Source organism: Hemitrygon akajei, chromosome 10 (assembly GCF_048418815.1).
Source record: "Hemitrygon akajei chromosome 10, sHemAka1.3, whole genome shotgun sequence".
In the NCBI taxonomy this organism is placed as follows: domain Eukaryota; kingdom Metazoa; phylum Chordata; class Chondrichthyes; order Myliobatiformes; family Dasyatidae; genus Hemitrygon; species Hemitrygon akajei.
Genome location: NC_133133.1, coordinates 156,264,470 through 156,277,905, shown reverse-complemented (window position 1 = coordinate 156,277,905; position 13,436 = coordinate 156,264,470). Strand labels below are relative to the sequence as shown.

The 13,436-nt window shown below is 42.3% G+C and overlaps 1 protein-coding gene across 2 annotated transcripts in view; it reads left to right on the top strand.

Annotated features, from left to right (window-relative positions):
• Positions 1–776: 776 nt before the first annotated feature.
• The window catches only part of samtor (S-adenosylmethionine sensor upstream of mTORC1), an 81,358-nt gene continuing 68,698 nt past the window's right edge, over positions 777–13,436 (top strand). Inside the window, exon 1 of one of the 2 annotated variants that reach the window (XM_073059469.1) lies at positions 777–1,266. In XM_073059469.1, the coding sequence (XP_072915570.1) occupies positions 1,230–1,266 (37 nt within the window). In that variant the 5' untranslated portion in view covers positions 777–1,229. Of the gene's footprint in view, positions 1,267–9,734; positions 9,947–13,436 lie in introns of those variants that run through there. The other variant, XM_073059468.1, reaches the window with a different exon arrangement.

The window sequence follows — 13,436 nt, the reverse complement described above, 5'->3', positions numbered from 1 at the left end:
GAGGACCTTGCTGGTGGATTTGACAATTACTGCCACCTATTGACTAATTTAGATCACACTTTTGAGAAAATGAATGCCCTTCCACCTGCTCGCTTGTTAATCAGCAACTGCATTTGAGATCCTGGAAGCCCTGATAGAAGTCATATTGCCTGCACAATTTTATTGCTTGCTGTAGTACGATATACCTTCCTATTAAGATGCTTTATGCAGCAGCCAATACACTCCTGTAAATCCCAGCCACTCACTCAGCAAACTGCTATAAAAAGCTGGCCTTAAGAGTGCTAAAAGCACCATAATGAATAGTGTACCAGGTACAAGAAATACATGCTTGTCAATTATTACTTTGATATGGGCTTCAACTGAAAATCTCTTCCTTTACATCCTTAAGGATCCTATGAAACTTAATCCATTGTTAGTAAGGACAACAAAAGCAGCCTTACCAGTGTCATTTTCAACTCAAGAACAAAATTACCTTTTTTAAATTATTTTCCCTGTCCTCTGCAGGAAAACTCCAGAAGCTGCACCATAGAAAAAGAAATATGGAGGAGTTTTCAAATCTTCTAAGATAATTTGCCAACTCAAGGCAATAATTCTAAAGTGGATTTCAAATCAAATCAAAATCAAGTTTAATTATCATACCCTGAGTGACATACCCCACAAATTAATGGTACAGTTCCCAGAAATAACATGCGCAGCAGGCAATCCAGCCCGTCATTCCACCGATTGAACACTGGGGGGCAGCATGGAATGGCCAGCCCACAACCGAGCACTGTACGTCATGCTGCCCTGCCCGGAGTCCGGTGTCTCCTCTCCTGGACAGCATCAGCAGGCAAGCCTGCGGCCTGAGGCATCATCCTCACTACACCCAAGCTACACAGCTTCCACGCCACCTTTCGTATCACCAAACAAGGGAAGCAGGCCTGCAGCATCTTACATTATCAATGTCCAACAGGGCCTTGCAATCGCAAGAGAGACGTCCAAGACAATCACCCTCAGATACACTGCATGCCCTTCACGCACCAACTCCGACGTCTTTGAGTAGCAGGCAGCTCATCCAAACCTAATTTGGCTCCTCCGCCACACCGACTGGCTACTCTGATTAACGGACAGCTCTCTGGTGGTGTAGACCTGCAGGACCCAAAGTTCTTGGCGTCTAATATTGTCTTGTGATCGTAAAGAAATACTTAGCAAAGGAAGGAGCACTTTTGGTTGGTCCATGGGAGGCCACTATGTCCAAACGCACTGTCATCTTACTGGAAGATATCTGTAAGTTTGATTTTCTGAACACTGACCATTTGAATAATTTCCTATTTAGTAACTCATTTGGCATTGTAACCTGTCAAGAGATATTGATTAAAATATATTTTGATCACAGAAGCAATTAGATTACTAAAAACTGTGCTGTTGTTTTGAGCATACACAGCAATCATCACAGAACACAATACTTAATTTTGATCAAGATGTCTAATAGAATCATTGAACAATCAATTTATGAGAATGGAATGCTCCTCGGCAAACTAGAAATCTGAATAAATTTGATGTCTAATTGTTTCCTTCTCCATCTGTGGATATGGCATCACTGACAAGGCTTGTCCCTCATGGGCATAAGAATGTGGTATTCTTCTCCTGGAACCTATGCTGTCAGTTTTCCAATAAGCAATGCTGAAAGTATTTTGACTAAATAACAATGAAAAAAGTGGTAGACGTCACTTGTAATGTTGTCCTCACCAAGTTCTCCCAATAACATCTTAGGACTGGGTCAAAGTTAAGAGAGCTAGGCACACTAGGCAAACATATGCTGATGTGTTCTTTAACATTGACTCCTGAATTCTTGTGGATCAGACCAAACGTAGCAAAGAAACACATTTTTGAAACTACCTTCCATCTTCGCTCATTTGATGAATCAGTGTTCATTCATGTTGAAACAGCACTGGGAGGAAGTATTGAATGTAACAGAGTGTCCTTGGATGGGGAACTTCATTGTTTATCACCAAGAAAGGCTTGGTAGCACCATCATTGAGAGAACCACCAGGTTTCCACTGGTAGGTGAGACTAGAAGTAGGGGACATAGCCTCACAATTCGGGGGAGTAAATTTAGGATCGAGATGAGGAGGAGGTGCTTTTCCCAAAGAGTGGCGAATCTGTGGAATTCTCTGACCAATAAAGCAGTAGAGGTTACCTCAGTAAATATATTTAAGACAAGGTTGGATAGATTTTTGCATAGTAGGGGAATTAAAGGTTATGGGGAAAAGGTAGGTAGGTGGAGATGAGTCTGTGGTCAGATCAGCCATGATCTTATTGAATGGTGGAGCAGGCTCGATGGGCCAGATAGCCCACTCCTGCTCCTATTTCTTATGTTCTTGTGTTCTTATGTTGGGAAGGATATACCGTAACTGTCAGGTTGGGTTTGTGGCATGTAGTGAATGATTCAACAGGAGGTGTAAATTTACATGACCTCATAATCACCAATCTATTTCTGGTAAGTATATCAGTCTGCAATAACACTGTAAAAATGACCACCGCACAGTCCTTATGGAGATAAAGTTCAGTCTTCATATGAATGACACCTTTCACCATGTTGTGAGACACTACATTTGAGCTAAATGCAGAGACTTGGAGCGTATCGCGTAGCTCAAAATTGGAAAGGAAGTGCCATGGAATAATATTGCCCTGCATTTCCCTCACTCTGTTATTACCATCAACGCAAAGAATCAAGCTTATTTCAATGCAGAGTGTATAAGGACATGTCACAAACTACATAAGGCAAACCTAAAAACCTGCTAAACTTGTGAAGCTGATACACAGGACTACAAACATGCCAAACACCCAAGAAAAGCAGCATTAGGTACAGATACTCATCTCACAACCAATGAGCCAATGACTGTGCAGTCTCCTTACAACAAATTGTGAAGGGTGCTAGACACTTTAAAAGATAGCTAATGGGTGAGGCTTCGCGAACACCCCATCCTCAACAATAGTAGGGTTCAGCATGTGAGTCCATAGACAAGGCTCGTCGAATTGTGCTAAGTGAATGATCCATCTCAACTTCTTCCTTAGATCTTTATCATGTCAGTAGCCAATCTTCATACTATTCCATTCAAGCTTGGTAATATCAAAATTGACTGAGTTAATTGAATATGAGATCATTAAGTGACAATGGGATCAAACAATATTTGGCGGTAGTACAAAAGACTTGGTTTCTAGAATTAGTTTTGCCTCTAGCAAAGCTTTTACAGTACAATTACATTAGATATCTACAATGTGGAAAATCGTCCAAATATGATCTATTCACCAGAAGCAGTACAATTCCAATCTGGATATCACCAAATCAGTTCATTCTCATTCTTCAACAATGTGATGGAAAATGTCATTGGCAGTGCTTTTCTTGGAGATATATTGCTGATCCTTCATCAGTGTTGGATCTAAATCCTAACAGCTGTCGTGAATGCTCGAAGGACTCAAGAAGGCAACTCACCACCACCTTCTCCAGAAATTAGGAGTGGGCAATAAATGATGGCCTAGCCAGTGATGCCCAGATCCTAAATAAATAAATAAATGTGACAGATACTGTTTAATTTACAACGGAACATTGAAGTGTCATTTTTGATTGGGAAAAAACCTACAGCAGTCTTAGTATGCTGGTAAAGGAGGGGATGGAATTTACACCTGTGACTGAAGTGCTGATAGCATGATTGCTTTGAACTAGTTGATGTAAAGTTTCTCGTGTTCATGCAACTGCACATATCCAGGCAAGTGGAAAGCATTCTATAACATTCCTGATTCGAGCCTTATAGCTGGTGGAATACCTTTGGAGAATTAGGCAGTAACAAACTCACTGCTGAGTACACAGACTTTGACCGGTTTAATTGCAATAAATTCAGATGGCTGATTCAATATGGGTTAGGTATTGGAGCTGAAGCAAAACTAGAGTTTGTTGTGCAGGGACAAACTCAGGATGCAATGAATATTAAGCTCGCCTCAATTTTTGCTTTGAAATTCTTACGGGTGATTCTTTAATTAGGGTCACTTTTCTGTCTCTGGAGTTGATTTTCAAGAAAAAAATAGCTTTTACAAAAACAAGTACTGTAGTTTCAGATTAGGTAATAATAGACCTAAATTTCTTTCAGTATTCTTCCTAAATAATATTTTCTTAATTTTTAAATGAATTAAAAACTTGAATGTGTCAGAATTTCACTATTTTGCGCTTGTATCTTATCCAGACTTTGTAACTTTGTCTTCAAAATAAAGTATTAATAAGTACTAAAATAATCAAACTTTTAGTTTGTATATTCTCACAAGAACTTTTAAACACGTGGCAGTCAAAATCATATGGGTTACTTTTTATACAATTTGTACATTTTTTTATGACAGAGAACCACTATTCCCAGCACACAACAGGTTTTAGAGACCAATCACATTTTTTCAAACAACTGCTTATGTGGTTGCCATGGAAATGAGAAGGGACAGGGGAGCTTGTGCTGTCCTGGCAGAAGACTGACATTTTGATGTCCAGAAATGTGAGTAATTTAAAGGTTTATACCTCCTGATCTGAAAGTATGTTTATTATGTGTTTTATTATGAGTTATTATTTTGAGTGTTTTAACTGAGAAATAAATAACTTCACTTTATTGTAATTAAATTATGTTTACAAGCTAGCTATCCAGTCAAGTTAGCAAGTGTGAGGCTGAGCCACCTTTTTCTTTAATAAGTGAAAAATGTCATTACCATCTCACGTCTTTACCATCATACAACTGGTGGTAAAGCTGACAAGATGGCCCCGAAATCATCACAGACCAATCATAAAAAATACAGTGACACAATTAAAGAAGACCTGGTGAAATATCAGCCGTACATTGGAAAGAGAAAAAAAGAGATACTAAGACAGAAGGGAAACAGGAAAACTTCAAAATCTTCTCACAATTACCAAGTGCGAACAGAGACTGAAGAGATGACAGTGGAGAGTTAATCAAAGAAACAAAAGGGCTGTTGAAAGATAGGCCGTACAAAGTCTTATAGCGGAGAATACCCCACCAGCATATCAGTAGGCCAGCAACGAGAACAGCAAATAACCTTCATCGATCTTCCTGAGGCTTCACTTATGGAGACTATAAGAAGGTGCTTCAAATTTTAACTGCTGCTTTTTTCAGAGTTATTGAGATTTCTGTGAATGTTTCATGCAGTAAGTCTTACCGATCAAACCAAGTATGTAGTGGGTTGAGTAAATGTTTTGTCAGTGTTAAAAAGTGTTCTCTCTTATGAACAGTTAAAAAATAATAATCTCTATAAAAAACATGAAATGCTGGCAGAACTCGGCAGGCCAGACAGCATCTATGGGAGGAGGTAATAATGACGTTTCGGGCTGAAACCCTTCATCAGGAGTGAAGTAACATGGGATGGTCGAGGGGGGATAAGAAGTGGGGGGAGGGATAAAGTAGAGAGCTGGGAAGTGATAGGCTGGAGGGAAATGGGCTAGGGGGAAGGTGGAGAATTATGGGAAATAAAAGAGAAAGAAAGGTAGGGCTGGGGGAGAGATTATAGTGAGGGGGGAAAAGAGAGAGAAAGAGAACTAGACTAAAATAATAGATAGGGATGGGGGTAAGGGTGGGGGGCAGGGGTATCAATGGAGGTCAGTGAGTTGGATGTTCATGCCGGCTGGAAGGAGGCTACCTAGGCGGGAGATAAGGTATTGCTCCATCGACCTGAGTGTGGCCTCATCTTGACGGTAGAGGAGGCCATGGACAGACATGTGGGAGTGGGAGTGAAATGCTATCCCTTTCTTTCAATTCCTCCGCCTCCGCTGCATCTGCTCTCAGGATGAGGCCTTTCATTCTAGGACCAAGGAGATGTCTTCCTTTTTTAAAGAAAGGGCTTCCCTTCGTCCACTATCAACTCTGCCCTCCATCGCGTCTCCTGTATTTCACGCACCTCTGCCCTCACCCCATCCACCTGCCAGCCCACCAAGGATAGAGTCCCCCTGGTCCTCACCTATCACCCTACCAGCCTACAGATCCAACGTATAATCCTCTGTAACTTCTGCCACCTCCTACGTGATCCCACCACCAACCACATCTTCCCCTCCCCCTACTCTCGGCTTTCCGCAGGGATCGCTCCCTACACAACTCCCTTGTCCATTCATTCCCCCCATCCCTCCCCACCGACCTCCCTCCAGGCACTTATCCCTGCATACGGAAGAAGTGCTACACCTGCCCCCACACTTCTTCCCTCACCACCATCCTAGGCCCCAGACAGTCCTTTCAGGTGAGGCACCACTTCACCTGCGAGTCAACGGGGTGATCTGTTTCCGGTGCTCCCAATGTGGCCATTTATACATTGGGGAGACCCGCCGCAGACTGGGAGACCGTTTCGCCAAACACCAGCGCTCGGTCCTCCAGCAGTGGCGGGATCTCCCTGTGGCCACACACTTCAATTCTACAGACCACTCCCACTCCGACATGTCTGTCCATGGCCTCCTCTACCATCAAGATGAGGCCACACGCAGGTCAATGGAGCAATACCTTATCTCCCGCCTAGGTAGCCTCCTTCCTGCCGGCATGAACATCCAACTCACTGACCTCCGTTGATACCCCTGCCCCCCACCCTTACCCCCATCCCTATCTATTATTTTAGTCTAGTTCTCTTTCTCTCTCTTTTCCCCCTCACTATAATCTCTCCCCCAGCCCTACCTTTCTTTCTCTTTTATTTCCCATAATTCTCCACCTTCCCCCAGCCCATTTCCCTCCAGCCTATCACTTCCCAGCTCTCTACTTTTTACCTCCCCCCACTTCTTATCCCCCCCCCCCCCGACCATCCCATGTTACTTCACTTCTGATGAAGGGTTTCGGCCCGAAATGTCGTTATTACCTCCTCCCATAGATGCTGTCTGGCCTGCTGAGTTCTGCCAGCATTTTGTGTTTTTTATTTATTTCCAGCATCTGCAGATTCACTCGTGTTGCCATAATCTCTATAATCTGTTTGAAATTTGAATTGCTGCTTATTCTAGAGTTGAGAAGGGTTAGGCAGCTGTTTGGTAAGTGTGTGTTTTTTTTTAAATAAGCCTAGTTTATACACACAAAATGCTGGAGAATCTTAGCAGGCCAGGTAGCATCTACGGAAAAGAGTGAACCAATCCTGATGAAGGGTCTTGGCTCATAATGTCAACTTTACTCTTTTCCATTGATGCTGCCTGGCCTGCTGAGTTCTTCCAGTATTTTTTATTATGTTGATTTGCAGCATCTGCAGATTTTTTTCTTGTTTGTGAATGCCTAGTTTGGCTGGGCTGTCTATGTTCATGTTTCGCGTGGGTGTTTTCAACAAAGTTCTCTGGCTGCCTGCCTTAAAAACTGTGATCTATTATAAAATTTTGATAAGTAGTGTAGACTGTAAGGATGTGTTTTTAATTGTAAGTGTTGCTTCTTCTAGTTGGACAGATGTTTTGTTAGAATTTGTGTTAAATTAAAACCATTGTTTGTCAATGTCTGAAGTATTTTGTCATTACCAGCACAGCGCATATTTTGATGGGAAATGAAGTTTTGTTTAGTAATATTGATCTGAACTCATTTTCTAGAGTCAAGTGCTCTTATACAAAATTAGGTTGATCAACCCCAAGATCTGGTCTTCATTCCAGAGCCTAAAATAAAGGTTATAACATAAAGATAGATAGATAGATAGATACTTTATTCATCCCCATGGGGAAATTCAACTTTTTTCCAATGTCCCATACACTTGTTGTAGCAAAACTAATTACATACAATACTTAACTCAGTAAAAAAAATATGATATGCATCTAAATCACTATCTCAAAAAGCATTAATAATAGCTTTTAAAAAGTTCTTAAGTCCTGGCGGTAGAATTGTAAAGCCTAATGGCATTGGGGAGTATTGACCTCTTCATCCTGTCTGAGGAGCATTGCATCGATAGTAACCTGTCGCTGAAACTGCTTCTCTGTCTCTGGATGGTGCTATGTAGAGGATGTTCAGAGTTATCCATAATTGACCGTAGCCTACTCAGCACCCTTCGCTCAGCTACCGATGTTAAACTCTCCGGTACTTTGCCCACGACAGAGCCCGCCTTCCTTACCAGCTTATTAAGACGTGAGGCGTCCCTCTTCTTAATGCTTCCTCCCCAACACGCCACCACAAAGAAGAGGGCACTCTCCACAACTGACCTATAGAACATCTTCAGCATCTCACTACAGACATTGAATGACGCCAACCTTCTTAGGAAGTACAGCCGACTCTGTGCCTTCCTGCACAAGGCATCTGTGTTGGCAGTCCAGTCTAGCTTCTCGTCTAACTGTACTCCCAGATACTTGTAGGTCTTAACCTGCTCCACACATTCTCCATTAATGATCACTGGCTCCATATGAGGCCTAGATCTCCTAAAGTCCACCACCATCTCCTTGGTCTTGGTGATATTGAGACGCAGGTAGTTTGAGTTGCACCATATCACAAAGTCCTGTATCAATTTCCTATACTCCTCCTCCTGTCCATTCCTGACACACCCCACTATGGCCGTGTCATCAGCGAACTTCTGCACATGGCAGGACTCCGAGTTATATTGGAAGTCTGATGTGTACAGGGTGAACAGGACCGGAGAGAGTACGGTTCCCTGCGGCGCCCCTGTGCTGCTGACCACCGTGTCAGACCTACAGTCTCCCAACCGCACATACTGAGGTCTATCTGTCAAGTAGTCCACTATCCAATCCACCATGTGAGAGTCTACTCCCATCTCCGTTAGTTTGTGCCTTAAGATCTTGGGCTGGATGGTGTTAAAGGCACTAGAGAAGTCAAGGAATGTAATCCTCACAGCACAGCTGACCCCCTCTAGGTGAGAGAGTGATTTGTGCAGCAAATACGTGATAGCATCCTCCACTCCCACCTTCTCCTTATACGCAAACTGAAGAGGATCCTGGGCGTGCCTGGTTTGTGGCCTCAGATTCTGTATTATCAGCCGCTCCATGGTCTTCATCACGTGCGACGTCAAGGCAACAGGTCTGAAGTCATTCAACTCCTTTGGTTGTGGTTTCTTCGGTACCGGGACAATACAGGATGTTTTCCACTGTCTGGGTACTCTTCTCTGCTCCAGGCTCATGTTGAAGATGCGCTGTAGTGGTTCTCCCAGCTCAGTCGCACAGGCCCTCAGTAATCGTGGGGAAACTCTATCCGGTCCAGCCGCCTTGCTGGTACAGATCTTCCTCAGTTGACCTTCCACCTGTGCAGCCGTAATCCTGGGCGTGGGCAAGGTCTCCTGTGAGTGGCTATTTTCCTGTGAGGGAAGTAAGCCTGGTGTGGATTTCTGCGGTGAGGATGAGATTGAGCTGTCGAACCTGTTGAAGAAGTTGTTCAGCTGGTTCGCTTTCTCCACATCTCCACTTATGTTCGCCCCCCGCTTTGCACCGCATCCGGTGATGATCTTCATCCCATCCCACACCTCCTTCATGCTTTTTTTCTGCAGCTTTTGTTCTAGCTTCCTCCTATACTGCTCCTTTGCCCCCCTTATCTGTACTCTTGAGTTCCTGAAACACAATAAAGTTTCAAGAAATTTCACTTTTCAAGATGTCAAGTAGTCAAAAGTGGCCCTAATTGAAGAAACACCTTTATACTTCCACACCAATGAGATGAATTTGACTTGCACCGACACAGACACAGACAGACACAGACTCTCACACACACAGACGGCGGGCGGGCGGGCGAGAGGGAGGGAGGAGGCGGGGCTGTAGCCGAGCGGATCCGAGCGCTGTCGAACTGAGCCGAGCCGAGCCGATCGGCCAGCGGCATGGAGGAGGCTGTCGGTGGGTGCAATGTTGAGGCGGCCGATCGAACGGTGCCTTCGACACTTGTCGGCGGTCAGGCAGCGGCCTCCGAGGGCGACAGGAAACGGGAGCAAGAGAAACTCTCCGGGGTGGTGAAGAATGTCCACAGAAAGCTGCGCAAGAAATATCGAGAAGGTGAGAAAGGGGGCGGGTAGGCGGCTGAGCAATGGGGGCCCCGCTCGGTCAGCCCGAGGAGCCGGCGCCGGCACCGGCATCGCCTGGGGCTCACGGCGGGCAAAGAGGAGAGGTGCCAGCTGTAACCGGGCCCTTGCCCTCTGCAGCACAACCGGCTGTGTTTATATCTTTACTTCTCGCTGCAGTTCCATAATGTCGCCGCTCTCCAATCCTGCCCCTATTAAAACACTGCTGATGTGATTGTTTTGAAGAAATCCAACTTTTTGCAAGCGATTTGTTTTAATATACTTGACCATCTTTACACCTTTCTATTTACTTTCCCAGTAAACATTTTCACAGCGTAGCACCGATACAAAAGAAATTTGCAGGAAATACCATATCTGCAATAATACTGTAAGTTTTTGAAATACGTATATTCAAGTACAGTAATGTGTAAATAATTTATCTTTGTCATTGTCTTTGACTTTATGGTTAGGAATAATTGAACATTAATCGGCAAAAAAAAACTAACAATCTTGGGGATTTGTTATGGTGAGGTCTGGAAATGAATGCTTCCCCTTATTAATCTTCCAGTAAAGTGGAATGTGTGTGTGTGTGTTAGACTGAAGGAAAAATACTTTTTATAAGGCAGGAATTGGTAATTTAGGTTAAAAAAAAAAGAACACACAGAGAAAGTGAGGGGTATCAGCGACTTAAGATGTTTTTGATCCTTTATGATTTCCAGGGTATCCGTGTAGAATGTGTGTGAGCTGTGCTTCAAATTGAAGCATCTTGAGCGCATTTGTGTTGTTTGCTTTACGTAAGCAGTTTTACAAGACCCTCTGAGGTTAGTGAATTCAGTAGCTATGTGTTTTCTTTTAAACATCAAAACATAAACTGCATGTAGTATAATACTTATACGGTATACAGTTTTTGTTTCCAAGGTTGAAATATAATACTGTTGTATTCATATTGCAATAAATACTGCTGCTTTGAATGTTGATTTTTAAAATTTTTTTAAATAATTGTGTATATCCAGTTAAAACCATTCTTCCTGTGGTGCTCAGTTTAAGTTGTCAACCTCACAATAAATATCTCTGCAATATCATGGAATTGTCTCAGAACAGAAGAACATTTGAATTGAATGTGCTGTACATTAGTAATATCCCAATGCAGCAATATTTCCCAAGCAAAACAGTGATTCAGAGTTTGTAGCCTGTGAAAAACTGACAGATTGTTGTTTACCACAGCAGAATGTGGTGGAAATGGGAGACATTCTCCACAACATCAAGACTTGAGATTTTTTACAGTGGAAGCTTATTTATTTCCCCAGTGGAAGCTTATTTATTTCCCCACATCTGCTTTTATTAGGTGACAGTTCATTGGAATACCAGAGCCCAGTAACGATGGGGGTCATCAGTTTAGCTTTGTGTCCAGTCGCTTTAAACAAACTCTCATTGGTAGAATGTCAAGAGTGCTAAATAGTTTTGGAATTTGCCGATGTGGCGCAAATAGCTGAAGTGCCATAAGGTTATTAAAATAACTTTTAAATTTAATTTGAAATATTTACATAAAGGAACTGCACAAAAGGCAAAGGTTTAAGTAAAAGTTTTTTTGAGGCTGTGGTTTCATATAGCATGGGATTGTCACCAGAGCACTCGGGCTATTCTGACCAGTGGATTGTTCGGTTTAAATGCCTACTGCCAGACTTCTGAAAGAAACACTGGTCTTGGCTCAGGGGTTACCAACCTGTGGTCCACTGAGCCCTTGCTTAATGGTATTGGTCCATGGCAAGAAAAGGTTGGGAGCACAGAAAACATATTTCAAGATTCAAGAGTAGTTTTGAAGCTGGCTTGAAAACATTGCATATCTTTTCTAGCTGTTGGAAATCCAAAACCATGATTGCTCAGAATGGAGGAGGAGCTTCCAGGAGTTCAGATATGTGTTAATCTATGTACAGTGCAAACTGAACGATGCACAGTATCACAAATAACCAGCACATCTTTCCTGTCATGCATTGCCTGCTCCATCTTTGGTAAAGTCTGTGTATCCTTTAGTAGGACTTCTAGGCACTTCAAAAGCAAGTGCAAATAAGCCATACTTGACCTAATGGATTGGCTAAGAAGTAGATGTGATGAAAAGTTAATTTAGACTGCTAAACTAGCTGCAAAACTTGCAAGACTTAAGAAGGGACTAGTTTATAAAGAATTTAAATATACACCAGTCTAGTGTTTTCTGTTGATTGCAGGGTTGAAAATTTAAATATTGAATCCTAGGTGTATAGTTTATCCCTGCCAGCAACCTCTGAATTTCTGTGATGTTAAGTTACTCCAAAATTGCAGTTGAACAATGATGGTGTATGTTGATAATTGCATCATTAATGCAAAGCCAAGACAAATAATACTCTAACAAGCAATTTATCAGAATCAGAATAAGCTAGTAACAAAAGTGCATTTTTATTATTGACTTTGTTTTTAGGGATCATTTTAGAGTGTAGGAATATGAGGGGAGATTTTATAAGGGGTATATAATATTTAGAGGGGTATAGATAGCATAAATGCAAGCAGGCTTTTTCCACTGAGGGTGGGTGAGACTAGAACTAGAGGTCATGGATTAAGGGTGAAAGGTGAAATGTTTAAGGGGAACATGAGAGGGAACTACTTCACTCAGAGGGTGGTGAGAGTGTGGAACAAGCTGCCAGGGGAAGTGGTTGATGTGGGTTTCATTTCAGCATTTAAAAGAAGTTTAGATAAGTACAGGCAGGACTTGGCAGAGTAGTAGTTTGGTATGGACCAGATGGGCTGAAGGGCCTGTTTCTGGGCTGTAGAACTCGATGACTCTATGGGTTATTTAATTTTCTATAAAATCAGAGCCTTCAAAAATTTATATATTACTATAATAATAACTTAATCTTGCTAACAATACAGAAGATTTGACTACTGATGTCTCTTTAGCCAAATGTTTTGAGGAATAATTTGTTACCCTATTAGATCTGTAACATGATTGTCTGGAGTTTATGGGAGTAGGATTGTTTTGCTGTTAAGTAAACAACTTATGTTGGTGTCTCACACTTGTAGTGTCAAAAGGGAAGTTCTTTGCTGTCAGCTGTGGTTCCTGTTGTGTCTTGAAGTTCAAAGTAAGTGTATTATCAAAGTACACAAGTCACCCGAGATTCATTTTCTTGTGGGTATACACAGCAAGTACAAAGAAACACGATAGAATCAATGAAGGACAGCACCCATATAGGACAGACAAACAACCAATGTGCAAAAGACGACAAACTGTGTAAGTACGAGAGAGAAAGAGGAAAAAATAGTAATAAGTAAACAAATCTTGAACATGAGATAAAGAGTCCTTGAAAGTAAGTCCATAGTTTATGGGAACAGTTCAGTGTTGAGGTAAGTGAAGCTGGGTGAAGTTATTCCCCTCTGGTTCAAGAGCCTGATGGTTGAGGGATAATAACTGTTCCTGAACCTGGTGGTGCAGGTTCTGAGGCTCCTGTACCTTCTTC